Raw genomic sequence first — 13,708 nt, forward strand, 5'->3', positions numbered from 1 at the left:
TTTTTAAATTTTTTTAAAATTTATTTGACAGAGAGATCACAAGTAGTCAGAGAGGCAGGCAGAGAGAGAGAGAGAGGAGGAAGCAGGCTCCCTGCTGAGCAGAGAGCCCGATGCGGGGCTCGATCCCAGGACCCTGGGATCATGACCTGAGCCGAAGGCAGAGGCTTTAACCCACTGAGCCACCCAGGCGCCCCCACAATTTGTTTTTCAAGGTGTCTTTCTTCCTCTTCCCTTCCAACAAAGCAGTGCAAAAGCAAAAACAAAAAAAAAAAACAAAAAAAAACAAAACAACAAAAACAAAAAAACGACACTCCTTTCACAAATTGCTAATTAAAGTGTTAGATTTACTTCAAAAGTCCTGATGTACTTTTGAAGCTTGAATTAAAGAAGGCTCATTAGAAGGGCGCCTGGGTGGCTCAGTGGGTTAAGCCGCTGCTTTCGGCTCAGGTCATGATCTCAGGGTGCTGGGATCGAGTCCCGCATCGGGCTCTCTGCTCAGCAGGGAGCCTGCTTCCCTTCCTCTCTCTCTGCCTGCCTCTCTGCCTACTTGTGATTTCTCTCTGTCAAATAAATAAAATAAAATCTTTAAAAAAAAAAAAAAAAAAAGAAGAAAAAATGTTCTTTTGCCACGGAAAGCTCCCTTGAATTTTATTTTTTACTAATTCTTTTCTAACCATACGTCCTTTCTGTAGCCAGACCTTCAGTACGAAGTTTCTCTTGAAAGTGGAATTTAAGAAGTTAATTTTTCCCACTTGTGCACCTCAGGCTTATAAGGTTTATCTAGAAACTAGGGTTTCTTTTGTGATTGTGTTTGCATTTATAGCTTTATAAATAAAAACCCCCAACCTGCTATAAAATCTCTCATATTTTGTTTAGATACGGCAACCTAGATGGTGACCCAAAAGAAATCTCTCCAGTCATTGATCAGTTCATTGAGTGTGTCTGGCAGTTAATGGAACAGTTTCCCTGTGCCTTTGAGTTCAATGAAAGATTTTTGATTCACATTCAACATCACATTTATTCCTGCCAGTTTGGAAACTTCTTATGTAATAGTCAAAAGGAGCGACAAGAACTCAAGTAAGTGTTTTATCTAAGGATTTTGTGATTGAGAATTTCAGATGGCATTTTAAAATTCTGGAGACTATTTTAGCCACATATCTATACTGGCAGATTAAAGTTATTTTCTTTTTTCTGACATTACTTCATAAATGGTTTAACATCAGCGACTGACAAAGATATACCAAGCTCATTTACCCCGGTGACATCCATAAACAGGTGGCACACTTGAGGCACTCAGATCGAAAGGAAGCTTCCTGGAGTCAGAGAAAGCGGTATTTGTAGTTAAAAGGAAAAAGTTAGACATCTTCAGTGGATATACTCTTCTAATAAGAAATGCAAATCTAACTCAGAAAGCAAATTTGAAGCCCCAAGTCATCTTTTATTCAAATTAAAACTGTATTGTTTCTATCCAGGGGGAAAGTCAATGAAATGTAGAACTTAAATTGCAAAGTCAAAAACTTAACAGTAAAGTGCTTTATGAACTGCAACGAGAGAACAGTTTTGAAATTGTCATAAAATGATTTTAACTGTGGTGTATATAATAATATCAGATTTAATTCCGGAAATGATCAGTTCAAGTAAAATGGACTTCCCTGGTTTTATAGTTTGAACAGAAAGAAAATAGCTTTTTCTGGTGGATACTCAGTTTTCTCTCAGGAACTTAAAGTGTGATTCCTGGTTAAGTGGTAAATGATGAAAAGTAGCAGAGTGCTTCCTTCAGGCTCGCCTGTTTTCCTAGATAGTTTTGTGGTTTGCTGTGATGAACCAGTCACTTTACTGGTGTCGGCTTGCCTTTGAATCCTGGCAATTCCACTCACTGTGTGTCTCTGTGACTACCTGACTTTGAGAAACTTCTCCATCTCTCTTCACCTTGATTTCCTCATTCGTACAATGAACAGATCAGTGAGGACTGGATGAGAGAAAACAGGTGAAGCATTTTAGTAGTACTTGGCAAATAAGAAAATTCCAGTGACTATTTGGGGAAAATTTTTCCCCAAATTACACAGCAGTTTTACTTTACACTCAGAGGAATTAAACACCTTGTTGAGGTCAGTACAGATAGCAGAGAGGCTGACGCTAATTCAGTGCCCTTCTGCTAGAACATGAAAACGCAACCAGACTGTGAATTTCCCTGCCACAGAACAGGGACATGGGATATTCACCTCACAATTATTGGTCCCTTTCTGGTTTAAATATTACATACCTGCAATTTCTAAGAACCAATTAGGTCATTTTCAGGCTTCTTTTCTTTATAACAGAATTCAAGAAAGAACCTACTCTCTGTGGGCTCACCTGTGGAAGAATCGCGCCGACTACCTGAATCCTCTATTTAGAGCTGATCAGAGTCAGACCCGCGGAACCCTGCGTCTCCCCACAACACCATGCAACTTCATGTACAAGTACGCAAACCTCCAGGACCTTACTGAGGACGCTTAGGAACGTAGATTCTGCCACTGTTCAGTATCTGGAGTCCAAAGCATATAGAACACTAGGCCTCAAGAGGATTTTGGAGACATGAAACACACTAGGGAATGCTTAAATATCTGGTATTTTGGCCCGTGTCCCCTCTCCCCCTCCTTGCCCCTACATATCAAATTCTCTTTAGAAATCAGTGTTTTATAAAAATGATACTTTAAAAATGTAAGTTCCAATATTATTTAAAAGCAAAAAACAGGGAGGGAAGAAGAAAAGGAAGCAAGAACGGGTGGAGGAATGGAGGGACCAAATACACCAAGTGTCTTCTAAGTTAAATGTGGAATCACGAGTTTAGGTCGTGATCCTAACTTCGCTTACCTTCTTTCTCTGCTGAAACTCTGCCTAGTGGAATTATTTCCCCGTGGCAATAAATTATTTTAAGACCGTATATTGGGATATGGAAGAGCAGGGTGGCATCCTACAGATTCTATTAGAGCTGCAGGTCGTATTTTATCCTTCGGGTTCTCTATGTGGAAGTTGTCTGATGTGGAAGGATGTCTCCGTAGTCAGCAAAAAGACCAACTTACACAGAATAAACGGAGAAACCCCTCAAAACGCACTCCGTGTTAGTGGCTTCCTTTAGAGTTGTTTTTCCTCCTCAATTTGCTTTTGTTCTTAACTATTTAAATCTAATTATTTCCCTATAATTTGAAAGAATATTGTCACGCTGGAAAAAAAAAAAAAAAGAGCCATAAAACAGCAGTTTTGAGAGCTGTTGAGATACAATTCAATCAACTGTACTGCTCCTAATTTGTTAGTAAGAGCCAGTCAACAAGTGTGTTACTGAGAGTCAAGCACTATTCAAAGCACTATGGATAAGACAATGAATTACACTAAAACCCTGCCCTCAAAGTACTTTACTTAAAGCATCGATGTACAGATATCCCTGTGATCGTACTATTTATTTCTTTGCAATGCAGTATGCTTTATTGTGTAGGATAAAAAAGGGAAGATTTATTGCAAATGGAAACGTCAATTTTTGGTGGTTGTGATAAACAAATATAAAAAACAAAACAAAAACAAGCCAAAACCCTCAAATCTGCCAAGCTGAAAGAATCTAAATGTTAATATAATCACTAATTTTCCAAGTTTATTTCAAAACTAAGAGCTATTTTCTTAAGAAAAAAAGAATATGTTAATATGTGCCACTTCATTCTACTTTAGAAAGATACAGGCCTTATTTCAGGACCATGTGTACAAGTAGACTCACCATGAATTTACCCTCTGAAAAGAAATTTACTGACCCAAGAAAAAGAAAGCATCAACATGAAATCATTACCTTAAGTGTGAGCCCACCATTGGTGATATTAGGACTTTGGGACTCTGGCATGACAGATATCTTAGAAGATTTAAGGAGTGAACTTATAGACTGTGATATGATGCTACCCTAAAATGTTGCCATCTTTTGTAGGTTCTGGAATGGGATGTACAACCATTTTGAAAAGGGACTCCAGCCCCGACAGTCCGTTACGGATTACCTTATGGCAGTGAAGGAGGAGACCCAGCAGCTGGAGGAAGAACTAGAGGCCCTAGAAGACGTAAGACACACTCGTTCTTGTCTCTTTTCTGTGCTTAGTTCTTGATAACCACTGTTCCGTGAACGTCTCTCATGACTCAGGATATGTGAAACGCAGCAGCATAGCCGTTTCATATTTTTAGCTAAGTAGATAATCTGAAACAGAAACCCACCGGGTAAGCACCCAGATCACCGAAGCCCCAACCTAGGCTCTTAGTACATTTTGACATCTGGCTTGGGGCTCCCTTACATGGTTTGCTGAACTAGGCAGTTATTCCTACAATGGGTCAGGTTTTATTCATTACTGTTATTTGAGAAAACTAAAATGAATTCCTTCTGGGGTATACATAAAAAATGGGATTCAGAGTGAAAGAACAAAATCAGATAAATGCATGTATGGTAAAAATTTCTCTATGAATGGTAATAGTTGAGACCAACTTAGCAACAGCCTAATTTTTGGCTTTTATAATTTCCCACTAATTGGCCAGAAAGGTTATAGTATATACATTTTTGCTAATTATATAACTTTGTTTCCAGTGATACCACTGGTGTAGATACTCACTAAAACCACTTGGATTCTTTGCTTCATTCTGCTTCATTCCTCTTAAAACTCCCTGGCATCATCATGTCATTCACTTACTCAAGAACTGGCAACCAATTGCTGTGGTCCGGACCTGAATTCTCAATTGAGACTAAATACCAAAATAAGATGAACAGCCTGTTCTCCACACTCCTGAGATATGTAGTGTAGACTGGTAACATCTAATGAAAGTTGGCGAAATATCATAAGATGCATTCCAACAAAGTCTACTCTTTGACCTAAGGGAGAGTCACTCCTAAGAACGATGGCCTGGGGACCCCACCAGTAAAGACAGTCATGTAGCGGTAGCTGGTGAGGCTGACTTCTCTGCTGCTCCCATAACATTACCAGGAAACATCGCATTTCAAGATACAAGTATCACGGAAGAGCTTGGTCTAGGGTTGCCCACCCAAGTCCCTATAGTGGCCAGATGGATAAAACAAATTCCGTCACTAGTGAACTGTTGGTTTTGAGAACTTTTGAAATCAAGCATAAATCTTAATCTATTATAAATCTGCAAACATAAAACAAACCATCTTTGGGCTTATATGGAGAGTTCTACCTTAAGTTTACATTATTGGAGAAATAGTTTTTGTGCATCAAAATCACCTCAAAAAAAAAAAAAAAATCCTACTGCCAGGGCTCTAAGCCCAGAGATTCTGATACAGAATCTTTCAAGCTCCACAATGATTGTGAGTTGTCACCAGGGCGGAGAGACCTTGAATTATAAATAAAATACATAGACAAATGAAATGAGGCACAGTTTAGGTTTTTAGGATTCTGGAGCTCTGGTAAAAGCCTTTATGATTTTTGTCATTTTTAAGTCCACTCATGACAGTAAGCCAGTTTTATTTCCTCTTCCTCAAGATACCCAAGCTTTATGAAAAGCTTAGGATTCTCCTGGTCTATTCCAAAATTCTTTTTGTTAAGATACTAAAAATGAAAAAAAAAAATTACTTAGAAAAACCTTAATTAAAAGACATTGGCTCTTTTTCCTTTATAACAAAGTCAAAACCCCGGAGCCTCGCATTTAAGATTTTCCCACAATTCAGTAATCGATGCCTTCAGCTTTATTCTCTATTATTGCCCTTGCTCAAATTTTTTTTTCAATTTTTTGTTTTACCAACATATAACGTATTATTTGTTTCAGGGGTACAGGGTTGTGATCCTGAGTCTTCTGTAATACCTAGTGCTCACTGCAACCCGTATCCTCCCCACTGTCCATCTCCCCGTTACCGTATCGCCCCTACCCCTTCCCTGCAGCAGCCCTCAGTTTTCTCCCTAAGATTAAGAGTCTCTTATGGTTTGTTTCCCTCTCTGGTTTCATCTTATTTTGTTTCTTCCTCTACCTTTTCATTAATTCCACGTATCAGTGAGATCATCTGGGAATTGTTTTTCTCTGACTTATTTCAGTTAGCATAACACCCTCTAGTTTCATCCACGTCATTGCCCTTGCTCAAATTTAACTGTGCTCTGCTTCTTGTACACAATGACCTCTTCTCTTGTTTTTCTTCTTATTGTCCCTCCTGCCATAAATGCTCTAACCGTCACCAGTTTAATTCTTTCTCTAACCATCACTCTAACCATCACCAGCACCTCCCAGTTTAATTCCTTCACAGTCCGTTAAAATGCTCCTTCACTGGGACGCCTGAGTGGCACAGTTGGTTAAGCAACTGCCTTCCGCTCAGGTCATGATCCCAGTGGGATCAAGCCCTGCATCAGGCTCCTTGCTCAGTAGGGAGTCTGCTTCTTCCTCTCCCTCTGTCTGCTGCTCTGCCTACCTGCACTTTCTATTGCTTTGTCAAATAAATAAATAAAATCTTAGAAAAAAAAAAACATGCTCCTTCATTCCTGAAGCTTATTCGGATCTCTTCCCTCTAGCCATCCCAGCCACCCTCTTAAACAACTGTGACCTCTTGCAAGTTCTTACATTACCTGAACTCTGCCTCCATACTTCAAGTTCCTTATGGCTGGATCTGTATTCTCTCCATTACTCATATTGCCCATTACAGTGCTCTTTGCACATAAGGAGAATGCTTTTGAAGGGAGTAATACAGTCTTTTAACACCTCCCTTGTTGATGGCAAAGGATGAAACCTGGTAAAATGTATTTTGGGCAATCCAAATGTCCATGATCTGATGAAGAGAACAAAATGTGGATATCCATGCAATGTAGTAATATTTAATCATAAAAAGGAATGGAGTCTTGATACATGCTACATCATGGATAAATCCCGAGAACATAAACTAAGGGAAAGAAGCCAGACATAAAAGGACATATGTTGTATGATTCCACTTATAGGAAATGTCCAGACCAGGCAAATCCATACAGACAGAAAGCACCTCTGTGGTTGCCAGGACTCTGGGAAGGGGGAATAGGGAGTAACTACTAATGAATATGGGGTTTTCTTTGGGATGATGAAAATATTTTGGAATTAGGTAGTAGTGAATTGTGTAACCTTGTGAATATATTAAAATCAATGAATTATATATTTTAGAAGGGGAGATTTATGGTAAGTGACTTATATCTTAATTTAAAACTTAGATAATAAACACCTCATTCCTGATTTTTTAAAGAATTGTATTTTGAGTTCATAGGATGAAAATCATTACATAAAACCTTACAGTAGAGAAAGAAGAATGACTCCTGATTGCCAGGTGCTCTATATAGGTTTTTGTTTTGTTTTGTTTTATTTTGCATTTTACAGAAAACCTATATACTAAGGCAGGTATTACCTTCCTTAATTAGAGATGAAGAAACCAAGTCTCAGATAATCTAATTATTTTGTCCAAGGTCATAGAGCCTAGCTTTGAACCCATGTCCATTTAAATCCCATGTTCTTAACATTATATCCAGCTGGAAAGTAATAAATGCTAAATTATTAAAGATTTTTCCCTGAAAAGAAAAATTTTTTTTTTTTTTTTTTTAGAGGCTGGAAAAAATTCAGAAAGTCCAGTTAAATCACACTAAAGTGAAGAGTAAACAGAGTGAACCCAGCAAACACTCAGGGTTTTCTACCTCAGACAACAGCACAGCCAACACTCCCCAGGATTACAGTGGAAATATGAAATCCTTTCCATCCAGGAGTCCTTCACAAGGTGATGAAGATTCTGCTCTCATTCTAACCCAAGACAATTTGAAAAGCTCAGATCCAGATCTGTCAGCCAACAGTGATCAGGAGTCTGGGGTAGAGGATCTGAGCTGCCGGTCTCCAAGTGGTGGGGAGTGTGCACCAAGTGAAGACAGTGGAAAGGACCGTGACTCTGACGAAGCTGTGTTTCTCACTGCCTGAAGTTTCCCTGTGAAGATCCAAAATAAAGGACACACAAGAAACACTTTCCAAAAATAAGGGAGCAGTGCAATTTAAAATAAAAAATAATTCAAGAAATGGTACATGTCATTGAGAATTATAAAATGTAGCAACAAAAAGGGAAAAAAGTCCAGCTCTTAGTTTCTTTAGATGTTGAAGAACAAGATGTAGCCATTTCTTTTATCAAACACATATAAAGAAAAATTCCCCATTTAAAAAGTTGTTCTAGACTCAGAAAGTTCTGTTCACTACATAGTGCTGACCTCTTCCATCACCTGAGTCATCGGTAAAAATCCTTGTCACAGCATGCATCTGCTCAAAGTGCCCGGAGTTCCTTCTACCCTCACACCTGTTACCCTTAGTCTTTCCCCATATTTCACTTCCAGATATATATTTTGTTTTTTCTAAAACATCTGACATTGCCTTCCACACCGTCTCTGTTACCAGTATTTCAAGTAACAGAGCACACTGTGGAAATGTACCCCTTTTGATTGGCAGATGTGTCTCTGTAACTGAGAAGCTTTGTAATTGCTTGAGCTTATCTTTCAGGTTTAATGATCACTTTAACTTTTCCTTAAATAATATATTTTGAATTGTTATTATAATCTTGTTTCCTTTTTTTCTGGAATCTCATCATTTAAAAAATGCTGAAACTTATAATTCACTTCTTCTTTAACACGAGTCTAATATCTAATAAAATAGAAGCAACATTTACTCTTTGGTTTTTAAAATATGAATTCAGACCATATTAAATATAATATTTGAAATTATAAGTTATAAAATATAGCATTTTAAAATAACCTTTTATTATTACTTAGAGACCACATTAACAAGAGAGTGTGGGCCAACCACCAGCCTGATTCTTTTAGTATAATCAAGTTAGCAATGTCACATTGCAGTGAGGAAAAATACCAATAAAAAACTAGAGAATTTGGTTGTTCTAGCTATTTAATAATACAATTAATTTTATCACCTATCATTTTAGAAATTGCATAACTGGTTAATATGATTTAATGTTAGTAACCAATGCTGAAAGAGTTTGATTATAAACTTATTGTAAACTTTTGAAGAAACGTAGTGGAAAAAGTTTGGACAGAGATAAATAACATTTACAACTGCATGGCTTTTAATTATCAGTACATTCTAGAATGTAAAGGGCCACCTTTTACAATCTGCATCAATTTTTTTTCTCCTTTATAGATTAATATATTTTAGACAGAGTGCACATGTGTAAGGGAGGAGTGGAGGGAGAGAATCCCAGGCAGAATCCCTGCCAATCATGGAGCCCAACATGGGGCACAATCTCACAACCCTGAGACTATGACCTGCGCCAAAATCAAGAGTCAGATGCTCAAGTGACTGAGCCACCCAGGCGCCGCTACACATCAATATCATTAATAGGTAAAAATCTGTTAATAAATTAATGTATTAAATTTTGCTGAAATGGGAATAAGGTAAGAGAGGGAAGAGGAGTAACATCAACATGGTGACAGAGGTTGTTTCTGACTTTGCTCACCTTCACAAGAAGATGACTAACAACTATTCATGGACAAGACACCACTGAGAGGATCCTAATGCTCTGGAGTGAGGCTAAGGCCCCCCACAACACAACAGAGACCAAGACAGGCTGCATTAGAAAGCTAAGAGGTCAACATGCTGACCACGTTTTCCCTCCCCCAGGCTGCCTCACCACTGCATGGAGCTATCTCCCTTGAGTCTACAATTCCTCTAGTGGGGAGCACCCATGGGGTGACATCCAGCTCCCCAGCCCTGACTCAATGTTGTAGCTTGCTTAGCTAGAGGCCCTACTCAGGTTTCACTCTACAAGGATTGCAGGGAAAGTATGGGGTTCAACCACGAGGAGCTGAGACAGAGAAGGGGAGAGGGTCTTCCAACAACCAACACTTGGATGTTGGAAGACTGAATTCCCATGAGTATAGCCTAATAGTGCCAACTAGTGGTTTCATTCATCTGCAAGCCAAGTCAGTGGCACTATCTGGGGAATTTGGTCTGCCAAATTTGGGTCCCCAAAGAAGGAATTCTGCTGGCCCTGGTGCCTGGTCTTCTCATGCCCTGGCAGAAGAGCTGAGCGACAGCTACCCTGCTGCAGACCATGGCTCCCAGCACCTCCATCAGAAAATCTGTTCAGGAAAATTTGGGAGTTTTCTGAAGTGGGCTCTTGCCCACACAATATCCAGAGACCTAGCCCTCCCCAGCCCTCATAACTACAAAGCATCACCTCCTGTGCCATCTGACAGGAAGAGCTGACAAAAACACCTGGAAGCTGCATGACCCAGCAACTCTTAAGCCAAGAAGTAGGTGGGCAGAACTGATAGCATTAAGAGCAAATCCAGTGGTTTTACTTGGCCAGGGCACGTGAGGCATGGGTTAGCTTGAATCAAGACCACAAAGAGCATTAATGGCCTTTGAGCTGTTTCTCCTGCTTTACCCAACCAGGGAAATGAGTTCATAGCCCCCACATATTGCTCAACACAACCTTCAACCTACCCACACAGGAAACCTAACCAGAGCACACAGAAAACTGCATAGCCCATCCAAGAGTCTCATTTACAGGGCACTTGAATGGAGCACAACCTGTGGCTTTCCACATCTGTAAAGCAAAACCAGTAGCCTCATCTGATCAGGATATTCAGTGCACACTCTTGCCCGCATCAGGTCCCCAAACAAGCTAGGCAGGCCCTGGGTCCCATCCTGCTGTCCTGCTAGGGCAGAGATGCTAATTCATGGCCCCAAAGAATGCTAAATATAGTACCAGTCCCAACCTTCTAGTAAGTCTCACCAGAGAATTCAGGAAATCACAAAGACCATGCCACAGGCTGACTGTAGTAGGGAACCAAGTCAGCAGTGCTATCCAGCTAGTCTCAGTCTCTGACATACCCCTGACCTCAGAGCATGAACAGTTAGTGGCCTTGTCCAAAAATAGACTCTGAGGCCTTACCTACCCAAGGATGTTATCAGCAGACACGTCCAGAAATCCAGACTGAGCTGACTAGTGAAAAATGTCTCTAACAAATCAAACATGTTAAGTCTGAGAGAGGAGACCCCTTAGTCAAATGTACAGGTACCAACCTAAAGGAATCAGAGATCTTGTGAAAAATCAGGTAAGTATGATACCACCAAAGGAAATAAATGAAACTCTAGTAACTGACCCAAAAGAAATGGAGATCTATGAGTTGTCAGATAAATAACTCAATAATTCCCATAAAGAAGTTTAGTGAACTATAAAAATACACAGCTAACCAAAATTAGGAAAACAATATGTGACCAAGAAATTCAACAAAGAAATAGAAATCATTAAAAATAAAGCCACTCCAAATCCTAGAGCTGAAAAATATAATAACTGAATCGAAGAATATTATAGTTTCAAAAGCAGACTTAACCATGCAGAAGACCAAAGCAATGAACTGGAAGAAAAACAACTGAACTTATTCAGTAAGAGGACCAATGAAAAAAAAAAAATGAAAGAAAGTGAAGAGAGGCTACAGGAATTATAGGACACAATGAAAACAAATAATAGGGGCGCCTGGGTGGCTTAGTGGGTTAAGCCACTGCCTTCGGCTCAGGTCATGATCTCAGGGTCCTGGGATCGAGCCCCGCATCGGGCTCTCTGCTCAGCAGGGTGCCTGCTTCCTCCTCTCTCTCTGTCTGCCTCTCTGCCTGCTTGTGAGATCTCTGTCAAATAAATAAAAAATCTTAAAAAAAAAAAGAAAACAAATAATATTTGCATTATGGGAATTCCAGGAGAAAAAGAAATGGAGAGAAAGTATATTTAAAGCAATAATGGCTGAAAACTTACCAAACCTGGTAAAGAAAGATACCCAGATCCCAGGGGCCCGAAGGACCTAAACAGGCTGAACTCAAATAGGGCTAAATCAAGACACTTTACAGTTAAATGTCAACAGTCAAATACTTTTGAAAGCAGTAAGAGAAAAGTGAAATTACAAAAAAGGGAACCCCAAATAAGGCTAAAGGTAGACCTCTCAACAGAAATTTTTCAGGACTGAAATAATGAGACAACATATTCAAAATACTGGGAGGAAAAAAAAAAACCCAAAGTTTCAACGAAGAATTCTATACCCAGGGGCACCCACATGGCTCAGTCATTAGCCGTCTGCCTTTAGCTCAGGTCATGATCTCAGGGTCCTGGGATCAAGTCCCATATCAGGCTCCTTGCTCAGTGGGAAGGCTGCTTCTCACTCTCCCACTCCCCAGCTTGTGTTCCCTCTCTCACTGTGTTTCTCTCTGTCAAATAATTAAGTTTTTTAAAAAAAATTCTATACCCAGTGAAACTGTCTTTCAGAAATAAAGGAGGGATATACTTTGCCATACAGACAATAGTGAGAGAGTTCATTACCACTAGACCTGCCTTACAAGAAATTCTAAAGGGAGCTCTTTGAGTAAAAATAAAACATCACTAGGTAACAGCAAAGAAACTTAAGAAGGCAGTGTAAGGGGCACCTGGGGGGCTCAGTGGGTTAAGCCGCTGCCTTCGGCTCAGGTCATGATCTCAGGGTCCTGGGATTGAGCCCTGCATTGGGCTCTCTGCTCAGCAGGGAGCTTGCTTCCCTTCCTCTTTCTCTGCCTGCCTCTCTGCCTACTTGTGATCTCTGTCTGTCAAATAAATAAATAAAATCTTAAAAAAAAAAAAAGGCAGTGTAAAACTATTGGTAATGAGAAATAGTAAAAAATGGATTCTGTAATAGGGTAATGGTGGTGTGTAAATCACTTAAGATTAGTTTACAATTTAAAAAAAGCATAGTAAAAGTAACCATATCTTTAATAATCTGTTATTAACTACACAATAAGGAAAATGTAAATTGCAACATTAATTAAAATGTGAGAGGTGTAAAGCTTAGGAATTCAATAAAAGTTGGTATTAGTTAAAAATAGGGTGTTAAATTTTAAGGTATTTATGTAAGCCTCATGTTAATTCAGGGAAAAAAACCTTAGTAATTACACAAAAGAAGATGACAAAGTCGTCAAAATATACTGATAATGATAAGACATCAAACCACACAAAAACAACAGGATAAGACCAGGAACAATGGATCTACAAAACAAACATAAAACAACAAAATGGCAATAGCAAATCCTTATCCATAATTACCTTAAATGTCAACAGATTAATTTCTCCTATATAAAGACAAAGAAAGCCTAAATGGATTAAAATAACAAGGCTCAAATGATAATCTGTCTACAAGAGACCCACTTCAGACTTAAAGGCAGACCAAGAGTGAAGAAAGACATTTCAAGCAATTGGTAACCAAAAAAAAAAAAAAAAAAAAAAGGCCAGGGTAACTATACTTATATCACACTAAATAGACTTTAAAAATTGTAAAAAGCTGGTGTGGGTGGTGGTGGGTGGCTCAGTCCATTAAGCGTCCACCTTCAACTCAGGTCATGATCCCAGGTCCTGGGATCAAGCCCCATGTCTGGCTCTTGGCTCAGAAGGAAGTCTGCTTCTCCCTCTGCCTCTGCCCCCTCCCCTGCTCATTCTCTCTCTCTCTCTCTCAAATACAATCTTTACAAAAGTTGTAAAAAGAGACAAAGAAGTACATTATATAAAAGATAAGGGGCTCAATACATGAAGATGACATAACAATTTTAAATATTTATGTACCTAATGTTAAAGTCAGAGCACATAAACACATAAAGCAAAAATGAACAGATCTAACAGGAGAAATAAACAACAATACAGTAATAGTTGGGGACTTTAATACTCTACTCAACAATGGACAGATCATGT

General features: G+C 39.1%; 1 protein-coding gene and 1 long non-coding RNA gene across 2 annotated transcripts in view; one reads left to right on the forward strand and one right to left on the reverse strand.

Annotated features, from left to right (window-relative positions):
* The window catches only part of MTMR7 (myotubularin related protein 7), a 102,322-nt gene extending 93,776 nt beyond the window's left edge, over positions 1-8,546 (forward strand). The window contains exons 11-14 of the mRNA XM_059156032.1: positions 877-1,077; positions 2,319-2,459; positions 3,947-4,073; positions 7,561-8,546. Coding sequence (XP_059012015.1) covers positions 877-1,077; positions 2,319-2,459; positions 3,947-4,073; positions 7,561-7,923 — 832 coding nt within the window. The 3' untranslated portion in view covers positions 7,924-8,546. The remainder of the gene's footprint in view (positions 1-876; positions 1,078-2,318; positions 2,460-3,946; positions 4,074-7,560) is intronic.
* LOC131820439 (uncharacterized) lies at positions 1,418-7,790 on the reverse strand. Its single transcript, XR_009349638.1, has 4 exons — positions 7,650-7,790; positions 6,567-6,766; positions 4,014-4,207; positions 1,418-1,969 (listed from the first exon to the last, which is right to left on the reverse strand). It is a non-coding gene; the product is annotated as an uncharacterized LOC131820439 (long non-coding RNA).
* Positions 8,547-13,708: the final 5,162 nt, after the last annotated feature.

This window comes from Mustela lutreola, chromosome 18 (assembly GCF_030435805.1).
Source record: "Mustela lutreola isolate mMusLut2 chromosome 18, mMusLut2.pri, whole genome shotgun sequence".
In the NCBI taxonomy this organism is placed as follows: Eukaryota; Metazoa; Chordata; class Mammalia; order Carnivora; family Mustelidae; genus Mustela; species Mustela lutreola.